At 36.5% G+C, this 15,252-nt stretch overlaps 1 protein-coding gene across 14 annotated transcripts in view; it reads right to left on the reverse strand.

The window, feature by feature from the left end:
* The window catches only part of ANKRD28 (ankyrin repeat domain 28), a 202,345-nt gene that overhangs the window by 56,280 nt on the left and 130,813 nt on the right, over positions 1 to 15,252 (reverse strand). For 13 of the 14 annotated variants that reach the window (XM_023739519.1, XM_023739522.1, XM_023739521.1 and 10 more), the window contains one exon: positions 6,883 to 6,953. In XM_023739519.1, the coding sequence (XP_023595287.1) occupies positions 6,883 to 6,953 (71 nt within the window). The other variant, XM_023739529.1, reaches the window with a different exon arrangement.

Genomic DNA, 15,252 nt, shown 5'->3' on the forward strand with positions numbered 1-15,252 from the left:
TATAAAAGGAATAAAATTTCCTGAGGAAATAAAAGTACTGGTAGAACCTGCTGTAAAAAACAGTAGGAATTCACCCAAGAAAACAAAATTTTTTTAACTAAAGACAATAGTCATATAAGATGCATCACGATAAAACATTCCCTTATCCCATCCCCCCATTAAAAGTATAACAGTCTCTATCAAAATGTACAAGAAATATTAATAAATATTTTTTTAAAAAATTCATTTCTTGTTTTTCTAGATAGTGAGATACGATTAATTAAAAAATCACTAGGATAGGATCTAGTTCATTGAGAGAGACAGACAGACAGACATACAAGGTTTTTGCTATGACACTATCTAGGAAGAAAGTCGGTATTAAGGCAATTTAAGCATTTATTTACTCCTCAAAAGGATTTGTCTCCCAAACCCATAAAAACCCATTGCTGTTGAGTCAATTCCAACTCATAGCGACCCTATAGGACAGAGCAGAACTGCCCCATAGAGTTTCCAAGGGGTGCCTGGTGGATTTGAACTGCTGACCTTTTGGTTAGTAGCCGTAACTCTTAACCACTACGCCACCACGGTTTCCAAAAAAGCACATGGAAAATTTCACAACACAAATATAAACTGAACTCACACTAGGATCTTAAAAAATCCAGTCTGCCATCAACATTAAGCAATATAATCAAAACTAAACTTAACAAAAAACTTCTCCTTAAAACTGATAACTCTATCCTTGGTAAATGAATGTCTAACTATGCATGAAAATGCAAAGGACCAGAATAAAATCACACAGAATATGGGTTCTCATCTCAGCTCTGTCAGTCTAATAAAACTGACCCTTGGTTTTCTTATCTGTAAAGGGGGGAAAAGCACCTGTCCACTACTCTCTCAAGGATGCTATAAAGGCACAATAAACTAATGCACATGAAAAGTATTGCAAAGTGTAAGCAGCCATAAATATGCAAAGTATCATGAGAGATTAAACAAATAAATACTGTATCTGTGATTTACCCACAGCTTTTCCAGTCTTTGAAATAAAAAGCATGAGAACTGTTTGAAATATGGGTAACAGTGTAAGCACATAACAACGTTGGCAAAAGACCGGAGAGAATCTCAGTAATCTATCAACATGCTAAGAAGTCAGACTGTTAAAGATAAATGAAGGCCTACCCTATGACCTCACAAATCCATTCCAGTTATTTACCCAAATCAAAACCAAACCCATACCCACTGCCGTCGAGTTGATTCTGACTCATAACAACCCTATAGGACAGAGCAGAACTGCCCCATAGGGTTTCCAAGGCTGTAAATCTTTATGGAAGAAGACTCCCACGTTTCTCCTGTGGAGTGGCTGGTAGATTCGAAGTGCTGACCTTTGACTTAGCAGCCAAGTGGTTTAACCACTGTGCCACCTTATAATACCCAAGAGAAATCATAGACAGATAAAAAAAAATCTAACCTATCCAAGAATGTTCATATCATCTTTATTTGTAAGAGCCCAAAACCAAAAATGCAAACGTCCATAAACAGAATGGATATGCAAACTGTGATATACAGTGGAATACTACTGAACAGCAAAAAAGAATGAACCACTGATGCACAAAACATGACTCTCAAAAATGTTATGTTGAACAAAAGAAGTCAAGAATATATTTTTATAAAGTTTTAGAACAGGAACAATTTTCATATTTTTATGCAAATAATGCACACCTTCCTTGTTTGTTTGCCAACCGCACCCTCCTCCAATGAGGTATTTTCGTATAAGTGCTATGATAATCTTTTTTACAACAAAATGTAAAAAACAAAAAATTGGCATAGCAGAGCTTATGAAAGTAGCTCAAAGAGGGAGGGCATGACTGGCAAACAAACATAGAAGGTGCATGTTATTTACGTAAAAACACAGTAGTCTACATTATGCTCTTTTAAGAACTATGTATACAGGATGAAACTGACAACAGCAACTTGAAAGATAAGATAGGAACCTTAAGAGACAATGAGTTTATGTAATGTAGGAGGAACAACTCGGAAAAGCAAGGTTAGAGTAACTACACAACTCGAACGATCACTGTCACTGAATTGTACATGTAGAAAACAGTTGAATTGGTGTATGTTTCGCTGCGTATATTCTCAACACAACAAGAAAATTAATAAAATTTAAAAAAAAGAAAAAAGGGGTACTCTATTGTAAGAGAAATCAGAACAGTGGTTGCCTCTGCAGACAGAGAGGACTGGCTGACAAAGGGACACAAGGAAGCTTCTGGGGTGATGGAAATCTGTATCTTGATTACTGCAGAAGTTATACAAATGTATACATTTGTCAAAAATGAGTGTACACTTAAAATCTGTGCATTTTATTATAAATTATACTTCAATTAAAAAATATGACGGGGGAGGATACATAGAGGGATATGTACTCAAAATTATGGGGAAAAAGGGTAGAAACATTATCAGGATTCCTTGCCCTCACTCCTGTTCCTGGAAAGGTATATTGTGACTTGGCTAGGAAATGTCAGCATGCACGTTAAGGAATTGCTAGAAAATAATTAAAAAATAAATAAATTAAAAAAAATATAATTTATAATCTGATAAATTGGGTAAACACAGCTTAATATAGATTACCACCTTTCCTTATTCAGTCCCACTCTGGAATTCACAATGCAAATCAGAACACTGAAGTCTCTGAAGAATTTGGGAAGTATTTATATTCCATTAGCAAGAACAGGAAAATATAAAACTATCCTCTTTTGTACCAATGAAAAGCAACAATAATCCAGTTCACAGTAGGTGAGGGTAGGTAAGATGGCACCTAAGGAAGACACAGTGACTTAAGACTTTAGAATCAAGACAGATCAAGGTTTGAACCCTGGGTCCACTATTTACTACTCAGAATAATACATGTCAGATCATAAGGTATGGCTTAACAGCCAATGGCAGAGATCTCTGGACATTCAGAGAAAACTAGGGAAATCTCCAAAGACTGGAGACACACAGACACAGACAGATACAGACACACAGGCAAATTTCTACAAACTAATGAGCCCGATGTTATATCATAGTAAAATTATAGATCCTATTATCAGCTGTTGTAAGAATTTAGAAAATAATGCAAGGATAACAAAGGACAAACACAGTTCACTAACAACAATTACCACAGTAACCTCAATAACAATTTTTCAGTTATTGGAGGACATGTGCAAGAAATGCTGCCTTGATTTCAAAAGAACACCTAAGTAAATACTCCATGACATCTATTTAAATAAGATTATAAAATATGGATGGAGGCAATGACAAAAGGTTAAATACCTGTACCCAAAGAGTATTTATTAATAGCCTGGGGTCAGTCTATAACAGCCTCCACAGCACTGGCTCTGTCCTCGACAATATTCCTTTTCAGCAATTCTTACCACTGATATGAAGGAAGGTACAAGAAAAAGGGCTAACACAGTTGTAAATACAGGCAATCCCCATGTTATGAACATCAAACTTAAGTAAAACCCATAGTTCATTCCAGTTCGAACCCCTGTTGAGAATTTGCATTTCCACCTACATTTTAACAAGATTCCCAGGTGATTCTCGTGTATAACAAATTTTGAGAACCACTGCTCTACCAGTGGTTCTCAGAATTGGTCCCTAACCAGCAGCATTAGTATTGTCTGGGAACTTGATAGAAATGCAAATTATCCAGCAAGCGTTCCATCTGGAACTAATTGTTCGAAGCCCTGTTAGGAACCAACTCTAGTAAAGCCTATTACAGTATGTTTAAAATTCAGGGTACATACAATGGCTCCTCATAACAAAATAGGTGCTACTTTGCGATGCACATCAAAACATTACTATTATTATTATGTTAAAGATGTTTTAGTTGACTGGAAGTGTTTCTTTAATGTTTTTTTATGCATAGAAAGGCACACTATATACTAAGACAAACATTTAACTAACTGATGTTAGATACTAACAATACCTAACTGTTCCGACTTACATACAAATCCGACTTAAAGACAGACTTATGAATGGAATTCGTGTGTAATCCGGGGACTGCCTATAAACCTAAAGCTTGGATGGACTACTATCTCACATGATAATATAATCTAAACTTAGATATCCTGATAGAACTAAAATGTAATTCTTGGACTTAGGTAAAAAAATAAATTGCATACCCTCTAGAGAATCCAGCACTGTGATGTGGCTTCAAAAAAAAAAAACAAACCCTATAGTCAGAAATTGATTTATTCAGAGGAATTCTTAGTACTTTCACAGAGCTGAACTGTATGCTGCATTTGAAAATTAACAGTAACAGGGAGATGGAGCTAGAGTGAGGCTGCCAGCCAACACTACAAAGTGTAAAAACCGTGTCACTGGGATATTTAACCTGAAGCAATCCTTGTCAACCCAGGTTCAGTGAGGAAATTAAGCCTTAAGGCATTCATGTGTATGATGAATTAGCTTCTCTCCCACGCTTCTACAATAGTGCTAGCTATGTACATCCTTGAGAGAATTGAGAAAACAGTCACTCTAATCATCTTTTGTAATGCTTACTTCTCTTCATGCTATTTCAAAAACATAAACCAAAAATATAAAGCTACCTGAAATTTTGCCTTTGAAAGACGTCTCTTCACACAACACTGTGACCAAGCTATGTTTTCAATTAAATGAAATAAGTGTACTTTCCTTTTGTTATCTGGATGTAATGGGAACAATTAAAAGAACATCAGTGATATAGTCCCATTGGAGGGTAACTTGATTGTACCAATTAAAATTAAAAAGATGCAATCCTGAGATCTAGAAATTGCATTATTCTGTATCTACCATAGAAGTGCATGCAAATATATAGAAAAAGGTAAGCAGGGGGGAAAAAAAAGAACATCAGTGAAACTGATAATCTTAACTAGGTTTTCTAGTAGTCTTGATAATTACAAGATTTTCTTTTTGAAAGAAAAATCCTCAGGGCTCACAGAAGTTTTAATTTCATGGTATGGTCACATTTTACAGCTGTTTACCATAATCCTACAAAAAGAGTGTTGGTACTACATAGCCCAGAAATTTTTAGCCTGAAGAGCAGACTTAAGAAACTTTACCTACCACCTCTTAAGATCACTGCTCTCTAACCCATACCTTGCCCTTACTTCAGACTGAGTACATAGTTTTTTAAAAACTTAGCAGTGAAGTCTTTGGGTGAAACTTGTTACTTTCAGAATTTTTGCTCTGTTTCACAGTATGTGCAAATATACAGTGTTTTTTTTTTTCTGATTATTTAATCTAGCAAAACTCCATTATTTTTAATAGTCATATTCCCAAGAGTCATACTGCAAAAATGGGTAGTATAACTAATTTATTGATACAAGTTCCAATGATGGTAACATTTATCTTCCTTAACTGATTTTATTTAAAAAAAAAAAAAAAAAAACTTTAAGGAAGGCTAATGACAATATTAAGAACAATTTCATGCAATTCCAGAATTCAAAGTATTTTGGGTACTATTTTTTAGTTTTCATGGTAACTCTGATTTGCCCAAGATCATACAGCTAGAAAGTGGCAGGTGATATCTGAAGCCAGTTTCTCCAAATCCAAGTTCCCTGGTTCACCAACGTTAGCACAGCAAGGCCTCAGATCTGAGTTAGATGTGTGCTTGAGCATACCCACTGCTCCACCCATCCTTCTCCCAACTAGGAGGGTACAGCTAACAGACTGCTTCTGTTACACCGCAGGATTTGTAATCCTTCCCAGTCACTTTTTCATTCTACTCTTCACTTGCCCAGTTCTTGGTCTGGGTTCAAGAAGCAGTTCACAAACAAGAATAGCAAAGAAGAATAAAGAGGTAGGAGCTCCTCTAATTTCTCCTGCGGGGGTGGGGGTGGGGGGAAATCTCCTGAGGTACTAGTTTCCTTCTCCAGAACTACCAGGTCTCACCATGGACAGTAGGAACAGTAGCTAAACTTCAGTCCCTTTTTTGTCTCTCACAATTTCGATAACTAAGGGAACACTGGACTAACATTAATTCTCTCTCTCTCTCACACACACACACACATACATTTTAGAGTTTAAGGTATTTTTTAAAATTTGCAACAAGCACCAGGTATCTTAAGTGAGAGGGGTGCTTTGGGCACAATGCATTTATAGAAAAGAATCCAATACAGTTTAGAAATGCAGTAAAATGACAGAAAGAGCGTCTGGGTTGTTGTCTCATCTCTGCCACTTGACAGCTGAGTGGTTTCCAGTGAATCATTTAACTATGCAGTTTCCTCATCTACGTAATAAATAAAAATACCTATCTTACAAGGAGGGCATGAGGATTGGAAGATATGAAAATATATAAATACTTGGCAAATAATGAAGGTTCTCTAAAAATGTGAGTTATCTTGAAGAGACAACACTATATACAGCTACACATAAGGAGGAACTGCTCTTCCTTGTAAGACCCTTAACCTATTTTACAGTTATATATTTAAAGCTGTTAAAATTTGCAATCAAGTAATGTTTTAAAACTCATGTCAGTGATTAACTACACATTAATATTTCAATTAGTTATTATACACTGCTGAGATTTCTTGATCACTATCTTTAGAAGCTTTGCAACACGTCTATTAGGTTATTCTGAACCAACAGGAAAAAAGCTCTGAGGAGGATTTTATAAGATAGAAAAATAATTTCTCTCTCATAGGAGGGATGAAAGGAGGGTTTTCTACTCTCTGCTACTCCAAACTCTCAAAGAGGCCTTATCCAGTTACAAAAGGTAAAATGGAACAAATAACTTGAGTTAATAAAAGATCTAAAGTAAAATAACCAGTCTAAGTATTTTCAGGAGTTTTGTTCTTTGGAAAACACAGAATTTGAATATGGACTCATAACCAGCCTAATTACTTGATTTTTTATATATATTTACTAAGAAAAATTTCATACCTCACTACAAGATGCAACTGCTCTGTGTAAAGGTGTCAACCATTTGCTGTCTTTGGCATTAACTCTAGCTCCTGTAACAAGAAGAAAAAAAGTAAATTGAAATATTTTACATAAAATATTTTTAATAAATCTCCTGAAACAATTGTCATATATAGTCCAAATTGGATCAGTAACAATCAAAAGTAGTACTTCATTTTTTTTATACTTCCTGCTAATAAATTACCCTTAAATCACAAAACAAAATTATCCTTTCGTTAACTGATATAATCATCCAATAAAGTATTAGTTCTTTCTATTAAAAATGAAAGAAACATGTTTTATATATAGACTATAAATGCCACCTTTATACAGAGCATATCAAGGTAAAAATTAGACCCCACTTTAGAATGTGTGTTTAAAATACTAAATACTTAAATAACGAACATAAGAATACTGAGAGATAAAATGCAGACCATCCAAGGTTTTCATCACATTTCTTTATTAATATGTGTATTATGCCGTAATGCAATACAATAGTATCAAAACAGTTCTCTAGCTATGATTAAAAACCCATTTATACTATAAAGTTATTGTATAAAATGAATACAATGGCTACAGACTTAGGAAAAAACATTGAGAAAGAAGAAAATGAACCAACTCATATGTCTTTCTGGGTTATACCTAATGGTTCAAAGACGGAATAAATTTTTTTAAAGTAAGTCAACTATGCACAGTCATTTAACAATCAATGGACAAAAATTATCCTTAACAGAATACAAATATATTAGACAAAAAGTGCGTTAAAAAATTTGAGGGGGGAAAAAATCTATATCCTAAATAAAATCCACTGATTTTGGTACACAAGTCCCAACCAAACAGAAGCAACACATGGTAAGATCATTTTCTATTTCAGAAGAGAAAAAAAGGCCTGCCTTTTAGAAGTGTAGAGGAGATGGATGACAGGTCCTGCACTGTAAGCAATCCCCCTAGATTTATATCCTAAGTCTTAAGCAGCTAGTGAGAAGGAACTTCAGCTGTCTAGTCCAACCTCCTTATTTTCCAGATGAAGAAATGCAGGTACAGCAAATAGCACAACCTCAGAGTCAACTATGGCAAAACCCAGGCTAGAATTCAGGCCTCTTAATGCTTACATTCTTTCTACGTTTTCAGTGTGAGGTTCTACGGCATAATCAAATGCAGCGACTCCAAGTTATGGTTCTACTAGTTACTAACCAAGGGCTTCTAACTAATTGTGTGATCCCTCTGAACCCAAGTTTCTTCATGGAAAAAACAGATCTCATAATACCTTGCTATGAAGATTAACATATAAATATACCCAGCACACATAATACACTTATGTTAGAGGTAGATCTAACAGTCTTGAATATGAGAGAAAATAAAAAAAATTGGAAGTGTAAGAATCATCCAAATAAACGTAGCAGTTGAAATTTTGAGAGTAGCTGAGTTCTCTGGGGGGGATGAGGACACTGAAACAATCAAGAGACAATAAGAGAACTTTCAAGAATGCTCAGAGTTAGGCTTTGGGAAAAGCAAAGGGAAACAGCAATAAAAAACCAGCCAGAGAAGTGTTATCTTCACGTAATAAACATCTGAACAACTATCTGCCAGGCACTGTGCAGACCAAGATGGTTAAGACTGCATGACTACACTAAGTTTGGCGTTTTGTTGTTTATGTTTTGGGAGGGGGTAGAATGTAGATAGTACAAACATTTGAAAACTTTTGTGGTTAGAAGACTGGCACCCTAGAGATAGTGCAGGGGCAATGCAGAAGTAGGTCCTTCATTCTCCCATTTATCTGAGAGGGGCTTCAATGGTTCCCTATACTCCCTGTTCTGCTTTCTGTAATTTTATACTGATGTGCACATATGTACATGTTCATAGTAGAAGGGCAAGTTCTGGCAGTAAGGCCTGAGGGTAGTGACACAGACACCCACAAAAGGCAGTACCCTAGACTGACAAAGCCCGAGAAGAGGAATAAAGCCTAAGAAAGGCCTTCAGCAAAGGAATTAACAAAGGAATAGAATATGGTTGCCACGAAAAATGAGGAAGTCCTTGGTGTATTGATATGGAAAGATCTGAGATATATATTCATATTTACTGTATATGCATAAGGAAACCCTGAAGGAATGCTAAGACATTAACAACAGTGGTTCCTATGTGTTTGTGTTCATGGTGGAATGCACTAAGAACTGGACAGATGGGGGACTGGGGTAGAAAGGTAAGCTCAGTGTATACTGCGTAGCTTTTCTAAAAATAAATATTTTATTTTTGAATGATACTGAAATATTGTCTTTTCAAAAAATGAATATTAAGAGGAAATAAAAGGAGTGCTGGTAGAAAACATTTCAAGAATTTGATATCAGATTCAAGCAAAAAAATACGAAAGTAGCTAGAAACTGGGTAAAGATATTTTTGTCTTTCTTTCGAATATTGGTTATCAGATATAAAATTGAAAAGGAAAATTGTTATTTTAATGACACATTTCAGACCCCAAGGTAAAACACCCTGCTGGCTTCATTCTGCCATATTAAGTTATAGTAAGTCCTTTCTCTCCCTTCATCTTTCTTTTTTACTTTTAATAACAAAACCAAAGTTAATTTATCAAAAAACATGAGTGACACCAAAAAAAAAAAAAACACAGGTCGAGAAGGGAGAGTGTTGACATGTTATGGAGTTGTTAACCAATGCCATAGAACAATATGTGTACTGACTGTTCAGTGAGAAGCTATTTGTTCTGTAAACCTTCACCTAGAGTACAATTAAAAAAAAAAAAAAAACAAACATGAGTGACTACAACAAAGAAATCCATTAATGACTGACTGAAAATACATCATGCTATAATTTGTTATTGATAAAAGATTTGATAAAAAATTTGGCTTGTTCTTTTTAGACTGTAAACATATATATCTGAAGGAAGATCAGCACAATGGTATTTTAGACATCTGATCATAATCTTTCTCAGAAGACATTTATCTTTTATTAAGTTACATGTTTCTTCTAATAGCACTAAACAAACCTTCTAATTCCCTGGAAATTAAGTATCAAGTATACAAGAAATGTGGTTGGGCTATCTATGAGGGTACCAATAGAACAAATACATGCCACTCCATCAATTAAGTGGTATGTGCTTTGCGTATTAACAGACAAATATGGCACAGCAATGCACACTACAAGAGCAGCAATTGGCGGTATTCCCGTGAAGTGAAAAACAGTACAAGAGCAATAAACATGGCAGTACATTTGAGACAGTCCAGACCATCAGAGCCAGTCTCATGGGAGCTCTCTGAAGGTAACCAGACTTCTTTTCTATAACCGCCACCACCAGTTGCTGTTGAGTCAATTCCAACTCACGGCGACCTCGTGTGTCAGAGTAGAACTGTGCTCCACAGGGTTTTCAATGGCTGACTCTGCGGTAGCACACTGCCAGGTCATTTTTCTGTGGTGCCTCTGTGCAGCCTCAAACTTCCAACCTTTTGGTTAGCAGCTAAGCGTGTTAGAGCTAGAAATTAAACATGTGTTCAAACATCAAACTAAAAAGTCATTCCAGTAATGGGAAAGACATTTCAGAGTACATTTCGCAGTACAGTTAACTAATTGACCAGCTGAAAACTAGCAATTATAAATTGTAATCTTAGCCAAAAACCATTTTAGTGCTTTGCAAACATCAGAAAAAGGTAACAAGAAAAAAAAGTTTTAATTAAATATTGCTTCTAATTATTACAAACCATAAAATTCTTCCTAAAAAGTTATATCATTTTTTCAAACCATTAGTATGTTGTTGTTTTGTCAGATGCCTTCAAGTCGGTTCTGACTCTATAGAGCGACTCTATGTACAACAAAACAAAACACTGCCTGGTCCTGCGTCATCCTCACAACTGCTGTTATGCTTGAGCCCATTGTTGCAGCCACTGTATTAATCCATATCGCCGAGGCTCTTCCTCTTTTTTTGCTGACCCTCTACTTTAGAAAGCATAATGTCCTCCAGGGACTAATCCCTCCTGATAACATGTCCAAAGTATGTGAAACATAGTGTCACCATCCTTGCTTTTAAGAAGCTTTCTGGTTATACTTCTTCCAAGACAGATTTGTTCGTTCTTTTGGCATTCCATGGTATATTCAATATTTTTTCGCCAACACCATAATTCAAAGGCATCAATTCTTCTTCGATCTTTACTCATTGCCCAGCTTTCGCACGCATATGAGGCAACTGAAAATACCATGGCTTGGGTCAGGTGCACCTTAGTCTTCAAGGTGACATCTTTGCTTTTTAACACTTTAAAAAGGTCTTTTGCAGCAGATTTGCCCAATGCAACGCATCGTCTGATTTCTGGACTGCTGCTTCCGTGGGTGTTGATTGTGGATCCAAGTAAAATGAAATCCTTGACAACTTTAATTGTTTCTCCATTTATCATGATGTTGCCTGTTGGTCCACTTGTGAGAATTTTTGTTTTCTTTATGTTGAGGTGTAATCCATACTGAAGGCTGTGGTCTTTGACCTTCATCAGTAATTGCTTCAAGTCCTCTTCACTTTCAGCAAGCAAGGTTGTATCATCTGCATAATGCAGGTTGTTAATGAGTCTTCCTCCAGTCCTGATGTCCTGTTCTTCACATAGTCCAGCTTCTCAGATTATTTGCTCAGCACACAGACTGAATAAGTATAATGAAAGGATACAACCCTGATGCACACCTTTCCTGACTAAACCACGCAGTATCCCCTTGTTCTGTTCGAACAACTGCCTCTTGATCTATGTACAGGTTCCTCATGAGCACAATTAAGTGTTCTGGAATTCCCATTCTTCACAATGTTATCTATAGTTTGTTACGATCCACACAGTCAAATGCCTTTGCATAGTCAATAAAACAGGTAAACATCTTTCTGGCATTCTCTGCTTTCGGCCAGGATCTGTTCGACATCAGCAATGATATCCCTGGTTCTGTGTTCTCTTCTGAAGCTGGCTTGAATTTCTGGCAGTTCCCTGTCGATGTGCTGCATTCACTTTTGAATGATCTTCAACAAAATTTTACTTGTGTGTGATATTAATGATATTGTTCGATAATTTCTACATTCAGCTGGATCACCTTTCTTGGGAATAGGCATAAATATGGATCTCTTCCAGTTGGTTGGCCAGGTAGCTGTCCTTCAAATTTCTTGGCATAGGTGAGTGAGCACTTCCAGTGCTGCATCTGTTTGTTGAAACATCTCAGTTGGTATTCCGTCAATTTCTGGAGCCTTGGTTTTTCGCCAATGCCTTCAGTGCAGCTTGGACCTACCTCCTGAAATGTAGAACATTGAGACTCTGTATTCCTTCCATCTTCTTCTGATGCTTCCTCCATCGTTTAATAATATTTTGCCCCTAGAACCTTTCTGTATTGCAACTTGAGGCTTGAATTTTTTCTTCAGTTCTTTTAGCCTGAGAAATGCCAAGCGTGTTCTTCCCTTTTGGTTTGCTAACTCCAGGTCTTGGCACATTTCATTATAATACTTTTCTGTCTTCTCACGCTGCCCTTTGAAATCTTCTGTTCAGCTTTTACTTTACCATTTCTTCCATTCACTTTAGCTACCTGACGGTCAAGAGCAAGTTTCAGAGTCTCTTCTGACACCCATTTTGGTCTTTTCTTTCTTTCCTGTCTTTTTAATGACCTCTTGCTTTCTTCATGTATGATGTCCTTGATGTCATTCCACAACTCGTCTGGTCTTCAGTCATTAGTGTTCAAGGCATCAAATCTATTCTTGAGATGGTCTCTAAACTCAGATGGAATATACTCAGGGTCGTACTTTGGCTCTTGTGGACTTGTTCTAATTTTCTTCAGCTTCAATTTGAACTTGCATAGGAGCAACTGATGGTCTGTTCTGCAGTGAGCCCCTGGACTTGTTCTGACTGATGATATTGAGCTTTTCCATCATCTCTTTCCACGGATGTTGTAGATTTGATTCCTGTATATTCCATTTGGCAAGGTCCACATGTATAGTTGCCGTTTATGTTGGTGAAAAAAGGTATTTGCAATGAAGAAGTCATTGGTCTTGCAAAATTGTATCACGCCATCTGTGGCATCGTTTCTATGACCAAGGCCACATTTTCCAACTACCGATTCTTCTTCTTTGTTTCCAACTTTCTCATTCCAATCGCCAGTAATTATCAATGCATCCTGATTGCATGTTTGATCAATTTCAGACTGCAGCAGCTGGTAAAAATCTTCAATTTCTTCATCTTTGGCCTTAGTGGTTGGTGAGTAAATTTGAATAACAGTCATATTAACTATAATACCTATAATAGTCCAATTATTAGTATATCAAATCAATATAACGAGTTACAACCAAATTCTAAAAATGAATCATCTTTAAAGTATAAAGTGTTTCTCAGGGACTTTTTTAGCTGTGCAATTTTAGGAAAGGTCTAAAACTAGTAACATGTATTATAGGACAAGATACCTAGAGGAAATTAATGACCCAGGAAATAATGTTCAACATTTACTACATCTCAGGTACTTGAGATATAAAAATATGTAAGGCAGGGCTCTCCTGCCTTTAAAAAGCTCCAAGGGTAATGACAAGTAAACCAGCCATTAGAGAATAGTGTGGCAAGTGTCATAATGGAGGTATTATATCCAGCATCCTATGGGTGGGAGCATGGAGAAAGACCATCCAAATGAGATCAAATACAGAGGAGGCACCCTTTCTGTGGTAAGAGTTACTTAACAGCTGAAGATTTAGCAACGGGGAGAAAAAGAGAAAGTATTCTAGGCAGTAGGAAGATGCAAAACAATGTACTAAGGCAGTGGGTACATTGCGCCTGACTACCATAATGACCAGAAATTGCATTGAGCCCCTGTGGTAAGCAGACAGATAGAAGACACTAAAATGCCCTTATAAACAAGAGTGTTGTTACAAGACAGTGTATGAAGACAGATTTAAATAAATTCCCCTATCTAGCTGACTCTCCCATCCCTGGACATCAGTAGAACACTATCAAGGCTATACCTGGAGTATGCTTAAGAGCAGCATTCCACAAAGGCTAACAATGAGGATGAAAAACGGGAGCAGAAGGGAGAAGAAATCCTATCAACTTATGGGATACAATGAAGGCAGTGCTCAGAAGGAAATTTATAGTGGTAACCGCCTAAATTAAAAAAAGAACAACTTTAAATCAATAACCTAACTTTACCTGAGGAACTAGAAAAGGAAGAGCAAATAAGCCCCTAAAGCCACCAGAAGGAAGGAAATAACAAAATTCAGAGCAGAGATAAATGAAATAGAGAATAGAAAAACAATAAAGATTTTCCACAAAACTGGTTCTTTGTGAAAAAATTCAATAAAATCTAGAAACTTTTAGCTAGACTGATTACAAAAAGAGAGAACACATAAATAGTTAAAATCAGAAATGCAAGCAGACATTACTATTCCAAAGAAATAAAAAGAAGTATAAGAGACTACTATAAACAATTTTAAACCAACAAATTAGATAACCCAGATGAAATGGACAAATTCCAAGAAACAGATAAACTACCTAAATTTACTCAAGAAGAAATAGAAAATCTGAACATGCCCATAACAAGTGAAGAGACTGAATCAGTAATTTAAAAAAATCCCAGAAAAGAAAATCCTAGATCAGGTGGCTTCACTGGGAAATTCTACCAAACATTTAAAGGAGAATTGACATCAATCCTTCTTAAACTTTTCCAAAAAATAGAAGAGGAGGGAGCATTTCCTAACTCACGCTACGAGGCCAGCATTACCCAGTACCAAAGCCAGACAAAGACACTATTAGAAAAGAACACTACAGACCAATAATATGAATGCAGATTCAGCAAACTGAGTCTACCAACATATTAAAAAGATTATACACCATGGCCGACTCGGATTTATCCCTAGAATGCAAGGGTGGTTCAATAAGAAAATCAATCAATGTAATACACCACATTAAAACTAAAAGGAGCCCTGGCGGGGCAATGATTAAGCGCTCAACTGTTAACCGGAAGGTCAGCGATTTGAACCCACTAGCAGCTTCAACGAAGAAAAGACCTGGTTGGTGATCTGCTCCTGTAAATATTACAGCCCAGAAAACTCTATGGGGTATTTCTACTCTGTCCTACAGGGTCCTTATGAATCAGAATCAACTTGACAGCACACAACACTAAAAGCAACCAAACCAAACCTGTTGCCATTGAGGTGATTCCGACTCATAGCAACCCTACAGGACAGAGTAGAACTGCCCCATAGAGTTTCCAAGGAGTGGCTAGTGGATTCAAACTGCAAACCGTCTGGTTCGCAGTCGCAGCTCTTAACCACTGTGCCACCAGGGCTCCAACAACAACAACTGAACTAAGGAAAAGAACCACATGATCATCTCAATTGATGCAGAAAAGGCATTT

Source organism: Trichechus manatus, unplaced genomic scaffold, assembly GCF_000243295.1.
Source record: "Trichechus manatus latirostris isolate Lorelei unplaced genomic scaffold, TriManLat1.0 scaffold00136, whole genome shotgun sequence".
Classification (NCBI taxonomy): Eukaryota; Metazoa; Chordata; class Mammalia; order Sirenia; family Trichechidae; genus Trichechus; species Trichechus manatus.